Raw genomic sequence first — 16,714 nt, forward strand, 5'->3', positions numbered from 1 at the left:
GTAGGTTTCGCCTGACTGAGGTTTGTGCGTCCCCACTCTGGTTGTCTCTGTAGGTAAAACATTTTATTCTCTTCTTGTTTCCTTCAGTAGGAAAGGACCAAGCCCTTATTCTCCAGGCACTAATTTGTTGTTGTTTAGTCGTTTAGTCGTGTCCAACTCTTCGTGACCCCATGGACCAGAGCACGCCAGGCACTTCTGTCTTCCACTGCCTCCCACAGTTTGGTCAAACTCATGCTGGTAGCTCCGAGAACACTATCCAACCATCTCGTCCTCTGTCCTCCCCTTCTCCTTGTGCCCTCAATCTTTCCCAACATCAGGGTCTTTTCCAGGGAGTCTTCTCTTCTCATGAGGTGGCCAAAGTATTGGAGCCTCAGCTTCACGATCTGTCCTTCCAGTGAGCACTCGGGGCTGATTTCCTTCAGAATGGATGCGTTTGATCTTCTTGCAGTCCAAGAGTCTCCTCCAGCACCATAATTCAAAAGCATCAATTCTTCGGCGATCAGCCTTCTTTATGGTCCAGCTCTCACTTCCATACATCACTACTGGGAAACATGGTCTGGTGAAATCCCAGTGTATGCTTAAGTAGGAAATGCGATCGCAAATTTCTTTGTGACTAGATGACCTTTGGGCTCCCTTCCAGCTCCTAAAGCATTCATCCTCCTCCTTGTTGTCTTCGGACTCATCGGAGGAAAAAGTTGATGAATGCTCACCATTTTCCCATTCAGAATCAAGTGTGATCTACCCGTTGCTCAGGTTGTGGCGTGCTGCAAAAATGTGGGGTTTGTTCTGCAAAACTATTACAAAACTTTGGCCCCGGTTTGGAGCAATTCAGATCATTTTGGGGTTTTGGGTGTTAAATATAAAACCCAGTTTGATATATCAGTTGCTGGGGGTGTTTTTTGGGAGGAGTGGCGGCTGCAAAACGCGAAGTTTGCACTGCAAAATGCTACAAAGCCCTGTTTAGGGAAGTTTTTTTAATGTCTGGTGTTTTATTGTATTTTTAATATTTTGTTGGAAGCCGCCCAGAGTGGCTGGGGAAACCTAGCCAGGTGGGCGGAGTATAAATTAAATTATTATTATTATTATTATTATTATTATTATTATTATTATATTTTATTTATTTATTTATTTATTTATTTATTTATTTATTATATTTCAAATTGTTTGTGCGGCGCTAGATCTTCGTTTTCAAAGAGAAATTACAGTGTCCTTAATGCTCATCCTCGCCACTGCCTTATTTATTTATTTTTTTATCCTTTGGTTAACCAACCAAATATTTCCACGTTTCTGCCATAAAGTTCTGCCAACTCTTTCAAGCGGCAGCTCTGTGCTGGAAGCTACAGCTTCAAATGCCGCCTCTGGGCTGGAGGGGATAAGTTGGAAATCTCACTATCTCTGGCATGAAGCAGGAATCTGTTTCCTACATTCCATCCCAATGTGTGTATTCCCCCCCCCCCTTTCTTATCTCTTCCTCTCCCCATTCCCACTTCGCCTTTGGCATGCCTTTGGCATGCTGGGATCTTGCTGGGGCAGGTTTCCAGCTTGGTTACCCAAGACAAATGACACTGAACTCCTGTCCCCTCTGATGAAGCCTCTGTTCCTCCCAGGATAATGCCGGGACCTGAGCTTCTGCCAGAAGCGAAGTCTCCAGGCAAAGCCTATTATTATTACTATTATTATTGCCTGGTCCTGCCCACCTGGAATCTAAAAGCCAGAGGCGGCTCCTCCTCTTATTCCAGTTGGTCAGAAGGTTCATTCTCTTTGATCAGACCGGATCCCCCGTCCTATATACAGGTATTCATTTCCTCACCTGCCTGAGTCGGAGTGGGGAGTTGCAGTTCCTTCCGGTGGGGAAGAGACGTTTTTCTTAAGCCATGTGGTGCCATTCAGGTACGTGAGGATGAACTTAAGCTCCTTGGAGGAAGGGGTAGCTCCGGAAAGGGCCTTTTCAGTGCTGGCCCCGACTTGGTGGAACGCTCTGTCACAAGAGACTAGGGCCCTGCGGGACTTGACATCTTTCCTCAGGGCCTGCAAGACAGAGCTGTTCCGCCTGGCCTTTGGTTTGGACTCAGTCTGACCCTTATGTTTCCCTCCCCTTATGGTTTTGATCTATGGGCTACTTTTAAAATGAGGCTGCATTTTAAATTGCATTTTAACCTGTACAGTGGTACCTCGGGTTACATACGCTTCAGGTTACAGACTCTGCTAAGCCAGAAATAGTACCTCGGGTTAAGAACTTTGCTTCAGGGTACGAACAGAAATCTTGCTCCGGTGGCGCGGCAGCAGCAGGAGGCCCCATTAGCTAAAGTGGTGCTTCAGGTAAAGAACAGTTTCAGGTTAAGAACGGACCTCCAGAACGAATTAAGTTCTTAACCTGAGGTGCCACTGTATTTTAAATTGGGTCCCCACACCCCATTATGTTTTTACTGTAATTTTACTGATGTTAGGCATCCTGAGCCCAGCTTGCTTATTTATTTATTTATTTACTTACTTACTTACTTACTTACTTACTTAATTGAACCCGAGACTCTTAATCATGTGTTTGGGCCCAAAAAGATTCCTGCATTGCAGGGGTTGGACTAGATGACCCTTGGTGTCCCCTCCAGCTATATGATTGTATGAAATAAAATACAAAAGTTTAACTGTATACCCTGTGCCATTGCTATACTAATCTCAGTGTGTCCGCTTATAGGGTCTTGTGACAGTCACTTGTTTAGCCACTTATTTAGGGAAATGTTTGGTTTTGAAGAAACTGACCTAATATGTATGCATTTTGCATGAATCGAATTGTATTTCCCCCCATCACCAATTTGATTTGAAATCTTTTAAGCGGTGTTTGTGTTTAATTATTACTTTGGTTTGGTTTGTGTTTTGAGATTGTTTAGCTCCTTTTGGCTCCCTATACTACCCCCCCCCCCCCGCCTCAAATGAATAAGGGAAAAACTGTGGAGGGGCAAGGGTGGGCGGTTATTGGTTTGGTTTGTTCTTGTTTTTATTATGCATTTTATGTTTTTATCTTCTGTTAGTATGGTGTGAACCGCCCTGAGATTGACAGATGAAGGGCAGTATTCAAATTTAATAAAAAATAATGCTCATGACAGTATGAAATAGCCTTGAGATCTTTTTCATCATCATCATCATCATCATTTATTATTTATACCCCGCCTATCTGGCTGGGTTTCCTCAGCCACTCTGGACAGTTCCAAATAGAAAATTAAAAGCACAATAAAACATCAAACATTAAAAACTTTCTGACACAGGGCTGTCTTCAGATGTCTTCTAAAAGTCGGATAGTTCCTTGACATCTGATGGGAGGGCGTTCCACAGGGCGGGCGCCACTACCGAGAAGGCTCTCTGCCTTCAGGCATAACTTGAAGAATGCTTGTTCGTGGAAACAAATTACTAAGCAATGGCAGAAATAGGCTACAACAATTTAAAACCGAAGAAATCCCCCCCCCTAAAAATAGACATCTTCTGTGTTGAAAGCTAGGATTAGCAGTGTTTCTATAACATTCACCGATAGCTGTATTACCAAGGTGCAAGGGGTACCAAGTTGCCAGGTACCCCTCTGTGGGGAGGTGGCCCCTGCCAAGCAGGAAACACCATCAGAGCACTCCTGACATATGGTTGTCAAGCCTCTGCTTAAAGACCTCCAAAGAAGGAGACTCCACCACACTCCTTGGCAGCAAATTCCACTGTCGGACAGCTCTTACTGTCAGGAAGTTCTTCCTAATGTTTAGGTGGAATCTTCTTTCTTGTAGTTTGGATCCATTGCTCCGTGTCCGCTTCTCTGGAGCAGCAGAAAACAGCCTTTCTCCCTCCTCTATGTGACATCCTTTTATATATTTGAACATGGCTATCATATCACCCCTTAACCTCCTCTTCTCCAGGCTAAACATGCCCAGCTCCCTTAGCCGTTCCTCATAAGTTATCGTTTCCAGGCCTTTGACCATGTTGGTTGCCCTCCTCTGGACACGTTCCAGTTTGTCAGTGTCCTTCTTGAACTGTGGTGCCCAGAACTGGACACAGTACTCCAGGTGAGGTCTGACCAGAGCAGAATACAGTGGCACTATTACTTCCCTTGATCTAGATGCTATACTCCTATTGATGCAGCCCAGAACTGCATTGGCTTTTTTAGCTGCCGCGTCACACTGTTGGCTCATGTCAAGTTTGTGGTCAACCAAGACTCCTAGATCCTTTTCACATGTACTGCTCTCAAGCCAGGTGTCACCCATCTTGTATTTGTGCCTCTCATTTTTTTTGCCCAAGTGCAATACTTTACATTTCTCCCTGTTAAAGTTCATCTTGTTTGTTTTGGCCCAGTTCTCTAATCTGTCAAGGTCGTTTTGAAGTGTGATCCTGTCCTCTGGGGTGTTAGCCACCCCTCCCAGTTTGGTGTCATCTGCAAATTTGATCAGGATGCCCTTGAGTCCATCATCCAAGTTTTTGATGAAGATGTTGAATAAGAACGGGCCCAAGACAGAACCCTGTGGCACCCCACTAGTCACTCTTCTCCAGGATGAAGAGGAACCATTGATGAGCACCCTTTGGGTTCGGTCAGTCAGCCAGTTACAAATCCACTGAGTGGTAGCATAGTCAAGACTGCATTTTACCAGCTTCTTTACAAGAATATCATGGGGCACCTTGTCGAATGCCTTGCTGAAATCAAGGTAGGCTACATCAACTGCGTTCCCTTCATCTACCAGGCTTGTAATTCTGTCAAAAAACGAGATCAGGTTAGTCTGGCATGACTTATTTTTCAGAAATCCATGCTGACTATTGGTGACCACAGCATTCCTTTCTAGGTGCTCACAGAATGTTTGCTTAATGATCTGCTCCAGAATCTTCCCTGGTATTGATGTCAGACTGACTGGGTGGTAATTATTTGGGTCCTCTCTTTTCCCCTTTTTGAAAATAGGGACAACATTTGCCCTCCTCCAGTCTGCTGGGACTTCGCCTGTTCTCCAGGAATTCTCAAAGATGACTGCCAGTGGTTCTGAGATCACATCTGCCAGTTCTTTTAATACTCTTGGATGCAGTTCATCTGGCCCTGGAGACTTGAATACATCTAGACTAGCCAAGTATTCTTGTACTATCTCCTTAGTTATTCTGGGTTGTGTTTCCTCTGCTGAATCATTTGCTCCAAATTCTTCAGGTCGGGCATTGTTTTCTTTATCGGAGAAGACTGAGGCAAAGAAAGCATTGAGGAGTTCAGCCCTTTCTGTGTCCCCTGTTTGCATTTCACCATCTTCTCCTCTGAGTGACCCCACGGTTTCTTTGTTCTTCCTTTTGCTACGAACATACCCATAAAAGCCTTTTTTGTTGCTTTTAACCTCTCTAGCAAGCCTGAGTTCATTTTGTGCTTTAGCTTTTCTGACTTTGTGTCTACACGTGCTGGCTATTTGTTTGAATTCCTCTTTGGTGGTTTCCCCCCTTTTCCATTTTTTGTACACATCCTTTTTTAATCTTAACTCAGTTAAAAGTTCTTTAGATAGCCACCCTGGCTTCTTTAGGCACCTTCCATGTTTCCGTCTCATTGGTATTGCCTGAAGTTGTGCTTTTACTATCTCCCTCTTAACAAACTCCCAGCCATCATGAACTCCCTTTCCTTTTAGTATTACTGTCCATGGGATCTCACCCAGCACTTCCCTAAGTTTTATGAAGTCGGCTTTCTTAAAGTCAAGAAATTGAGTCCTAGTATGCTTGGCTGGTCTGAAGTCTCTCAGCCTCACTCACCTCACAGAGTGTTTGTTGTGCGGGAGGAAGAGAAAAAAGGAGAATGTTAGCCGCTTTGAGACTCCTTCGGGTAGTGATAAAGCGGGATATCAAATCCAAACTCCTCTTCTTCTTGTATTTGCAAGGAGCTGCATAAAAACATCCTACTCCTGCAGTCTTAGGACAGAAGCTTGCAAAATGGTGTAAATTAAGGAACCTGCCACACTTGCTTATCAGAGAAGATCTCTGGGTGCCGACTTTGGGTGGCCTCAAGGCAGAATTTTGATGGTTTGACAGCACAGCAAAAGTCTGCCCATTCAAGGGGGGCTTATAGGTCTACTCTGAGTGGGGAATGGTGCCTTCTAGCTGTAGTTCGCTTTGCCATGCACCAGGCTTAGGCAGTGAAGATGCAGAAGGGTATATCGGAGTCATGATCACACACGAGGTGCTGGGAGTCCCTAGTTCAAGACTTCTCTCGGTGCAGCTATGAGCTCACTTGAACGTCTTTGGCCAATCCCCATATCCCAACCGACGGCCGTGCCAACCCGAGAAGTGAAACAAACACAGTGTTATGAATTTTTATGTATTCTTATAATAATAATAATTTATTATTTATACCCCGCCCATCTGGCTGGGCTTCCCTAGCCACTCTGGGCGGCTTCCAACAAAAATATTAAAATACTGTACTACATCAAACGTTAAAAGCCTCCCGAAACAGGGCTGCCTTCAGATGTCTTCTAAAAGTCTGGTAGTTGTTGTTCTCTTTGACATCTGGTGGGAGGGCGTTCCACAGGGCGGGCGCCACTACCAAGAAGGCCCTCTGCCTGGATCCCTGTAACTTGGCTTCTCGCAGTGAGGGAACCGCCAGAAGGCCCTCGGTGCTGGACCTCAGTGTCCGGGTAGAACGATGGGGGTGGAGACGTATGCTATAACTTAATTTCATGATTTTGTTATAGATATACATTTTTGTAGAGACTGCTTTTAGCGGGTTGTGTTTGGCATGCAGTGCTTACAAGAATCCAAAATATCTATTAATGATGTTTGGTTTGACCATTTTAATCTATGAGTTTTAATCCATTTCAGTCTATTGCTATGCTAACTTTTTGACAGTTTTGAATTGCTGTTAATTTAATTTGTCGTGTCTTTTTGAAAGCTTCCTTGAGGGTTTTTTTAAAAACAACAGCAACAACAACAACAATGATCAAGCGGTGCATCAATATTACGAAAATTTATATGCTGCTTAATTGCAGCCGTCTCTCAGCAGTGTATGATAAGTGTAACAAATAACAAATAAAACAAAACCCAATGAAAAGCAAGCTATAAAATGGAAGAATGGCTTTAAAATGGCTGCTGAAATAGAAACGGAGTTAACTCTTTCCCTCCCCCCTGCAGGGACAATGGAGATTTCGCTGGGCCAGGGGCTCCTCATTTTGTTCCTGGTGGTGGTCCCGCTTCTCTACGAATGGAGTGCCACCTTCAAGTACTTCTGCAAGATGGCATTCTACAACAGCTACATCCTCTTCCTGGCCGTCATCGTCATCCCTATTTGCGCAGTCCGTGGGCGCAACGTGGAGAATATGAAGTAAGTACAAGAGTTTGTTTGTTTGTTTGTGTGTATTAGGCTCTTTGGAAGGTATTCAGTTATCTCATTCTGCGAGAGCAAGGAGTTTCATTCGTGCAGTGGGACTCCCCCTGTTCCCTTCCACCTTCCCCAAATCTGCTCCAGAGTGTGTTTTTTTGGGGGGAACCCCCTAGAACAGATTTAGGGGGCCCATGGGGGACAGAGGCTTGGGGAACATTGTTCTTCCATGCCAAAGGAAGTCCCTGTGCTGGCGGGATGTTCACAAAGCCAGCGCAATGGTGGGTGCAGCCATTGTTGTGTTTGGCCGGGGGGGACGGGACGGGACGACTCGTAAATCTTTTGTTGGAAGATTGGGCATGACTCTGCTTGCTGAGAGAGGAGGAAGAGGGGGAAGGAAGTCCAACTCAGAAATGTTAAATTGATTGCAAAACTAATGAATTGTATAGACTTGAAAAGTATAAATTAAAACTTAAGAAGAAAAGAGAAAGTTTTTTTGCATGGGGTTAAGGCAGGCAGATGGGACGCAGGTGGCGCTGTGGGTTAAACCACAGAGCCTAGGACTTGCCAATCAGAAGGTTGGTGGTTCGAATCTCCGCGACGGGGTGAGCTCCCGTTGCTTGATCCCAGCTCCTGCCAACCTAGCAGATCGAAAGCACGTCAAAGTGCAAGTAGATAAATAGGTACCGCTCCGGTGGGAAGGTAAACGGCGTTTCCGTGCGCTGCTCTGGTTCACCAGAAGCGGCTTAGTCATGCTGGCCACATGACCCGGAAGCTGTACGCCGGCTCCCTTGGCCAGTAAAGCAAGATGAGTGCCGCAACCCCAGAGTTGGTCACGACTGGACCTAATGGTCAGGGTCCCTTTACCTTTAAGGCAGGCAGAGCAATGGACCTCCAGACTCCCAGACTATCCCTGTGCCTGTTAACCGGAAGGTTGGTGGTTCGAGACTGCCCAGGGACGGCTGTGGGCAGGAAACCGATTAGATGACTCGTTCGGTCCCTTCCAACGCTTTGATTTTATGTAGCCTCTGACCTATTTTCTGGCCTCCCTGTCCTTTTAAAAATTCAGACGGCTATGTCTTAGGTTGCATCCTGTTTACAACTTTCTAACGCTTCCTCCTCAGACCTCCAGGTGAGAGGTCACCTTGAATCTATCATCGGAAAACAGAGAAGCAGGCCTGGCTCCTTTTGTCTTCGATTAGTTAGGTTAGAGCTAGAACACTTTTCTATCCACGTTCTGATTTATTCCCAGAATAAAGCTATTTTCTTACTCTACTCTGTGTGTGATTTCAACAAGCGACGTCTACTCTCTAACCAGATTCACACGTTGTACGATGTACACTCTGCATGTCAAAGAGCTCCAAGCGGCTATTCGTTTCAGTTTCCATAACTTTGGTATCTCTGTATAATGTGACTTAAGTTACACAGAGCATTTTTCATATTTGTACGACGATACTTTGGAGGAGGGATGGGCAGAAGGTAAATTGGGTTCTACTGGTACATCTCTGAGCGATTTATTCCGAAAGCATTTATGAACCGCTTAATGTTTTAAAAACCTCTTAAGGGGTATGCAATCTGGGAAAAACCATGTCGCCAAAATACAAACCTGTAACCAATACAAACACAGAATAAAACACATGTTAAAAAGGTTTGGGATGTAGCTTTGGTTGAAAAGCTTGGGAATAAATTTTAAGAGGACAGGGCGGCTGGGGGGTGTGTGTGTGTCAGCTTCGCCTTTGAGCCAGTGCCAACGACTGGGCTCAACCTCTTCTGCCCTGACTGGGCCACGCGAGCTGGGAAAGCACTTCCAGAAACCTTCCACTGCAGAGAAGCAGGTCTAAGTGCTGTGGACTCACAACTCAGAGCTGTGAGCGCCAAACTCAGCTCCAAAAGTCAGCGGAGCACAGCAGAGTATGAACCACACAAACAATGAAGTATAACTTCTTTTATTCTCTACAGCTACTGCATAAACTCACGACTAATCAGAGACGCTGGACTGATTGAGTGTTACAGCTGCTTATCTATATACAGATAACACTCAGACTCCCTTTGAAGTCTGGCTGGAGCGGAAGCAGCAATGAGCAAAATCCGCCCCCTCCTTTCTGAAACATTGTCAGCAGATTCTTGCAATGGGAGGGGTGAAACATCTGGATCTGAATGGTGTGATTTTGTAATGTATTTGAACGAGGAAATTCACGACAGAATAGCCCCCATCTCAGTATGTTGCTATGTAGAAATTATAGTTCTTTGTGCTGCTTGAACTAGTAAGAACAATACTGACACTTGTTATCTCCTTGCGCTTTGTAAAGAATAATTCCTGCCTTATTTGTGTTACTCTCTAGAACTGAGTTTTATTTGCAGTTTAAGCTTTTCCCATTACGAGTATCTATAGATAAAATCAGTTATTTATTTATTTATTTATTTTATTTAACATAATGATTACAAAATACAAGCAAAATACTGCAAACACATACATACATACATACATACATACATACATACATACATACATATTTCAGATAAGTACACATATATAAAAAAGAACAGAAAAGAAAAAAGGAAGAAAAGAAAAAGAAAAAATAAGGAAAAGAAGAAAAGTTGGAAGAATTTCTTCCAAATTTATTCTACAAATATCTCAATAATAAAATTTCATTGATTGACTTCCATCGCTTACACTGCACTTCCTATATACATTTTAAGCAACATTGTATCTGTTATTCCGTATTTCCCCCATACAATCTCATACAAATATTCTAATCAATAAGTTTTCTAAATCGTTCATAAATCTATTCTAAACACAACCAATACCTTACATTTAATCTTTGTCTACATAAATAATCATTTAAACGTTTCCATTGTTTCTGGATTATCTATAGATAAAATCAGTTTAATGCGGTTCTGCTCTGCACCCTTCCTTGATAGCTTTTGGCCTAGCCGGAATGTCCCCACAGACTCTGACAATGCCTCTTCTTTCCTTAGATTAAGGATAGAACAGGGTAAACTAGCCTACTGCACAAAGGTAAATTTCGCATTAATTTTATTTGCCAACTTTTGTCTCTGGCCCTGCCCACCGCTGACATTTGGCCTCCTGGAATTTTGCTCTGAACGGAATGGACCTGTGGCTTGGTTTTAGCTAGCAGTGCGGCTTAAGGACTGAAGGCGAGTCTTAGGGGCAGATTTGGCAGTTTTCATAGAATCACGAGTTGGAAGGGACCCAGGGGTCATCTAGCCCACCCCCCTTGAATGCAGGAATTTCAGCCAAAGCATCCATGACAGAGGGCCATCCAACCTCTGCTTAAATACCTCCAAGGAAGCTTCGAGATTTTTAAAAATACAGTGGTACCCCGCAAGACGAACGCCTCGGAAGACGAAAAACTCGCTAGACGAAGGAGTTTTTCGTTTTCTTAGCCGCTTCGCAAGACGCATTTCCCTATGGGCTTGCTTCGCAAAACGAAGCTTGCCCCGCAAGCTCCGGGGTTAGCGGGGAAGCGCAGCGCGTCTTCCCCGCTGTCCCCGGACCTCTTTTGAAGCAAGGGGCGGCGGAGAGAAGATCGCTTCTCCCCGTTGCCAGCCCCACAATCTCCGGGGACAGAGGAGAAGGCGCGTGCGCCTTCCCCTCTGTCCCCGGACCCCTTTTGAACCAAGGGGCGGCAACGGGGAGAAGCGATTCTCCCCGCTGCCCCTTCCCTTGCTTTAAAACAGGTCCGGGGACAGAGGGGAAGGCGCGCGGCGCTTCCCCTCTGTCCCCGGACGGTCTCCATAGGAACGCATTGATTGATTTTCAACATACATATCTGAGACTGCGTAGTAGGGGATGAGGCGATCTTTTAGGTTAGTGGAATGCCACAGGGAGGCATCTTTGGACTTCACCTGAGGCAGCAAAATGTCTTGTGGCAGCTGCTTCTTACATGGTTATATGCAGGTTGGCCTCCTGTGGACTTTACCTTTACTGTATCGGTAGAAAGAGGAGAGCCAACAAAAGCAATAAAAACAACTTCTCGCTGCTTTGGTATTTTGAAAACTGAAAGCTGCATTGAACAACACTGGCCTCTAGAGGGAGCATGAGCACTCCAGACACCTCAGTGCCTCAAAAATTATTTATGACTGACAGCTTATTATTTTATTTTTATTTGTATTTATTTTGATATTTACACCACCCTTCATTAAAAGATCTCAGGGCAGTTCACAAGATAAAAACACAAATAAATAGCTAAACAACAGCAACAAAACAGTAACCCGCGCTCCCACAAAGGTATTTAAAAGGTTGTGGCAAATTAATCAGCCAAAAGACCAGTTGGAGAGGAATGTTTTTGCCTGGCACCTAAAAATATACAGTGGAACCTTGGTTCTCAAATGCATTGTTTCTCGAACATTTTGGCTCCCGAAACCCAGAAGTATTCCTGTTTTCGAATGTTTGTTGGAAGCCGAACGTCCGGTGCTGCTGTCGGCTACTGCGCCAATCGGAAGCCACGCCTTGGTTTTTGAACGTTTCAGTAGTCAAACGGACTTCTGGAACAGATTATGTTCGAAAACCAAGGTGCCACTGTATAATGAAGCCACTAGGTAAACCTTGCAGAAGGGAAGATGGCAAACTGTTGTTGTCGTCATCAGCGACTGCGGTGCAGTGAGGTGCGGAAGTCGCAGGTGAACAAGTTTCTCCTCTTTTCCATCTCCAGGATAATCCGGTCCATGATGCTACATGTGAAATACCTGTACGGGATCAAGATTGATGTGCGGGGGACAGAGAACTTCAACATCAAGCAGCCTTATGTGATCGTGTCCAACCATCAGAGCTCGCTTGACTTGCTTGGTACGCCTGGGCAGGGGGGAAGGGGGTCTGGGTAGGTGGCCAGAATGTGAGTAGAAAACCCCTCGTGGCCTCTTCCGTCAGTCCATTTTACCATACCACCAAATTATTAAGAGTTCCTGCCCACTTTAAAGCAATCTTCATTGGTTTCCAGGGACACGGGTGACGCTGTGGGTTAAACCACAAAACCTAGAACTTGCCGATCGGAAGGTCGGCGGTTCGAATCCCCGCGACGGGGTGAGCTCCCATTGCTCGGTCCCTGCTCCTGCCAACCTAGCAGTTCGAAAGCATGCCAAAGTGCAAGTAGATAAATAGGTACCGCTCTGGCGGGAGGGTAAACGGCGTTTCCATGGGCTGCTCTGGTTTGCCAGAAGCGGCTTAGTCATGCTGGCCACATGACCCGGAAGCTGTACGCTGGCTCCCTCGTCCAATAAAGCGAGATGAGTGCCACAACCCCAGAGTCAGCCATGACTGGACCTAATGGTCAGGGGTCCCCTTACGTTGGTTTCTAAGCAGGTGCGGGGAGACTTTGGACCCCTATATGTTCAAAGAATTGTAAGGTTGGAAGTGACCATGAGCTTCACCTAGCCCAGTGCTTTTTTCCTGGGGGGACGCATACCCATAAACATTTTGTGCATCTAAGTTTAATAATAATAATAATAATAATAATAATAATAATAATAATAATATAATATCTTTATTGTCATTGCCCCCTCTCGGGGACAACGAAATTACTTGACTGCTCCATAAAAACACTAATTAAAACAATACAGTATAGTACAGCAAGGAAGATTAGATGACTTTCAAAGTCCAGGCTTCCCATTCAGGGCCGAGATCACTCTGGAGAAGAAGCTGTTCTTAAGACGGCTCGTTCTTGTCTTCATCGTCCTGTATCTCCGTCCCGACGGCAGGAGCTCGAAGAGACAGTGACCAGGATGCAATGGATCTTTTACTATGTCCAGTGCCTTCCTATGGCACCTTGTGGCATAAATCTGCTCTAAGGTGGAGAGTGGGCAGCCAACAATGCTCTCTGCTGCCTTAACAACTCTGCACAACCCCATCCTGTCCTGGGTGGTACAGCTTCCGTACCACACACATAAGCCATAAAGTTTGCCCTCATTGAGGGGCAGTATTTCAATATGAGAAGGAAAATGAGAGTACCCCTAAACATTTTTTTAGGAAAAAAAGCATTGACCTAGCCCAACCCGCCCCCCCCCCCCCCCGCAGTGCAGGAATCTTTTGACCAACATGGGGCTCGAACCTGCGACCCTGCAGTTCAAAGTCTCATGCTAAACTACAACAACTCCCATCAGCCCCAGTAAGCGTGGCCTGCAGCCAAGGATGGTGGCAGTTGGCAACCCAAAAACCTCTGGGGAGCCAAACGTTCCCCACACCTGATTTGCAGAGCTGGGAAGGCATCTTCAAAAGTCTTCTTCTTTGGCGATCACTCATAGCCGAGTAAGATTGTCTGCCATAAACACGGTTTTAACAGTGAGTCCGTAAGTAACTATGGAGGCCAATTCTGGATCCACACGTCCTTCCACAGTGGGGACATTGGTTTCCGGGCGGTAGTTGATCACGGTGAGGGTTTGCCAAGCATGCCTTCCTCTTAGCATGTTTCTCCCCTGCGTCCTGAGTTTGAGCGTCTTCCAAGCCCATGACACCTTTGGTAAAGGCTGTTCTCCAACTGGAGCGCTCACAGGCCAGTGTTTCCCAGTTGTTGGGGTTTTTTAGATTTGCCTTGAGAGAGTCCTTGAACCTTTTTTGTTGACCACCAGCATTACGCTTTCCATTTTTAAGTTCGGAATAGAGGAGTTGCTTTGGAAGACGATAATCAGGCCTGATTATCAAAAGTAATCTAGTCTGGGATAGCCCAACCCTCCAGATGTGACTGAACCATAACTCCTGTTCCTTTTGGCCGCCGTCTGCTGAGAGTCAAACTACATCCAGAGGGGACTGCATTGGCTGCCTCAAATTTTGGTTGACCTTTTTAGAAAGAATTTTGCACAGGAACGGAGTCCAGGAAGTGCGAAAACGTTTTTAAAAATTTGCTTTTACATCCCAGTGGGGAAGCTGTGTCCCTGCAGAAGGTTCTGAGGCTCCCAACAGCCTCCAGGCAGCATGGCCCAGTGGTCAGGGACGATGGGAGTTGTAGTCAATAAGATACAAATTGCCACAGATTCCCCACCTCTGGTGTACTCTGGCTGGGCCTTTACTGTGCCACCAGGGCATGGTCGCCCCCTGACCGGTGTTCTGGCACATAGTGGGCTGGGCGGCCTTGATCTGTTGCCGTGGCTAACCTTCCCGCTTTCCTCCCTCTCCGCTGCCCCGCCCTGCAGGGATGATGGAAGTCTTGCCCGACCGGTGTGTGCCAATCGCCAAGAAGGAGCTGATGTACATGGGCACGGTGGGACTGGCGTGCTGGCTAGGGGGCATCATCTTCATCAACCGCAAGAAAACCGACGACGCCATTAGTGTCATGGCGGAGACGGCGCAAACCATGCTGTGTGAGGATGTGAGTGTTGCTGGAATGGGAGGCGGGGCTGCCTACATTTTGGGGAATCGTGGGGGATCTGGAGGCACGGGGGGGTAGGAGGAAGGGATTGTGAAGTGGGATTGTGTCTGTGTCGTGGCTGGGTGTACAGGATGCAGCAAGAGAGCTAATATTGATTGTTTCCCCCAAAATTCACAAGGGCGTGCGCCTGGGTGCTGGCCTCTTGGACTTTCCCACCTTGCTTAAATGCTAACTTGCTGGTACAGCCCTTTTGGGCAGAGAGTGGGAGAGAGGGAAGTTTGCCATTGTAGCGTTCGGCTCTTAATCACAGTGGTTCCTTGGTTCCTGAACGGCTTAGTTGTTGAACAAATTGGCCCCCGAACGCCCCAAACCTGGAGGTAAGTGTTCCAGTTTGCGAATGTTTTTCGGAAGCCGAATCTCCGCCGCGGCTTCTGCTTGAGTGCAGGTAGCTCCTGCAGCCAATTGAAAGCCGCGCTTTGGTTTTCGAATGGTTTCGAACTCCTGGAACGGATTAAGTTTGAGAACCAAGGTACCACTGTACTGGTACTGTCTCCTCAGTGGGTGGAACACACCATCTTGGAGTGCACAAGGCGGAGGGAGACGCTTTTGTAGGAAAACAAACCGGCCTCAAGCTCTCTCCACAGAGAAGGGCTTTTTGGATTTGCTCTGCGCCGATTTAGCCGTCTGCTAAATCGCCGCCGCCGCAGGGCGGAGTGTGTGGATTGCGACATCTATTTGGCCGAACGGATTGTCCGTTTTTAGAGGCAGTGTAGCTCCAGATACTAGTTTCTGGGACCCAAACGACAGTGGAGGGATGTTCTGCCCATGTGCTTCTGCTTGGGAAACATATCCTGGGCCGGATCCAGGCCGGGCTCTTCTTATGGTGGGTTCTTGTGCTGGGTCTCTAGCAGCCACTGGGGAAAGCTTTTTCGGCTTGGGGAATGGAGGGCACAGAAAGGAACCCCTTTAGCTGTATTTGTGGAGCCTGCAGCTACTTATGCTCCTTCCTTTTCTCCTCTGACCCCCCTGCAGGTTCGGGTCTGGGTGTTCCCCGAGGGCACCAGGAACCACAACGGCTCCATGCTGCCCTTCAAGCGGGGTGCCTTCCATTTGGCTGTGCAAGCCCAGGTAGGGAGTCCTTTCCTCTTTACTTAGTCGTGGGGGTGACTCGAGCTGCAACCCCCTGTGCGGTTTTGGCCTCTGAAATCCGGCGGGGTGACCTCTGAGCCCAACGCACATAGTGTGTGTCTTGTTAAGGTTGCAGAGCAGCAGGTTAAGAGCCAGGAAGCCACCTCCAAGTCTCTCCTCTGCCACTGACTTGCCAAGCGCGTCTCTGCCACACCCCTTCCTCTTTCGGCCTTGACCTCGCCCAACAGGGATAATTGTACTTCGCAGGGCTGTTTTGTAGTTTGGACTTGATATCCTGCCTTTCACTCCCTTTAAGGAGTCTCAAAGCGGCTAACATTCTCCTTTCCCTTCCTCCCCCACAACAAACACTCTGTGAGGTGAGTGGGGCTGAGAGACTTCAAAGAAGTGTGACTGGCCCAAGGTCACCCAGCAGCTCCATGTGGAGGAGCGGAGACGCGAACCCGGTTCACCAGATTACGAGACTACCGCTCTTAACCACTACACCAAAGATTAGCAGGAAGATGTATGCAAAGCATGAACCAGGAGCGCTGCTTTTATTTTTGTTAAACCAAAGAAAGGTGTCTTAGAAAGAGTCAGAATATTGGTCTGCCTGACTCTGTATTGCCTAAAGCAGGGTGTCCCAAGCTTGGGTCTCGCAACTGTTTTTGGACTACAGCTCCCATTATCCCTGGCTAGCAAGGCCAGTGGTCAGGGATGATGGGAATTGTAGTCCATAAACAGCGGGAGACCCAAGTTTGGGAAACACTGGCCTAAACGGACTGTCCGTGGGTATCCCGGGTTTCAGAGGCAGAGTCCTTTCATTTTATAGAATTGCAGAGTCCAACCCCCTGCAACGCAGGAATCTCAGCCATGCAGCGCATGGTTATAAAAGCAGAGGAAACCAGTGCTGATCTAAAACAAAACTGCTCTAAGTCGAACGGAACAGAGTCGATGGCGGAAAAGAGGTGGG

General features: G+C 46.6%; 1 protein-coding gene across 5 annotated transcripts in view; it reads left to right on the forward strand.

Annotated features, from left to right (window-relative positions):
* Positions 1-16,714, forward strand: part of AGPAT1 (1-acylglycerol-3-phosphate O-acyltransferase 1) — a 42,499-nt gene that overhangs the window by 22,805 nt on the left and 2,980 nt on the right. For 3 of the 5 annotated variants that reach the window (XM_028720479.2, XM_028720477.2, XM_028720476.2), the window contains exons 2-5: positions 7,108-7,297; positions 11,971-12,104; positions 14,441-14,616; positions 15,649-15,744. In XM_028720479.2, the coding sequence (XP_028576312.1) occupies positions 7,113-7,297; positions 11,971-12,104; positions 14,441-14,616; positions 15,649-15,744 (591 nt within the window). In that variant the 5' untranslated portion in view covers positions 7,108-7,112. Of the gene's footprint in view, positions 1-1,859; positions 1,891-7,107; positions 7,298-9,253; positions 9,455-11,970; positions 12,105-14,440; positions 14,617-15,648; positions 15,745-16,714 lie in introns of those variants that run through there. The other 2 variants (XM_028720478.2, XM_028720480.2) reach the window with 2 other exon arrangements.

The sequence above is a fragment of the Podarcis muralis genome, chromosome 2 (genome assembly GCF_964188315.1).
Source record: "Podarcis muralis chromosome 2, rPodMur119.hap1.1, whole genome shotgun sequence".
Lineage (NCBI taxonomy): Eukaryota > Metazoa > Chordata > Lepidosauria > Squamata > Lacertidae > Podarcis > Podarcis muralis.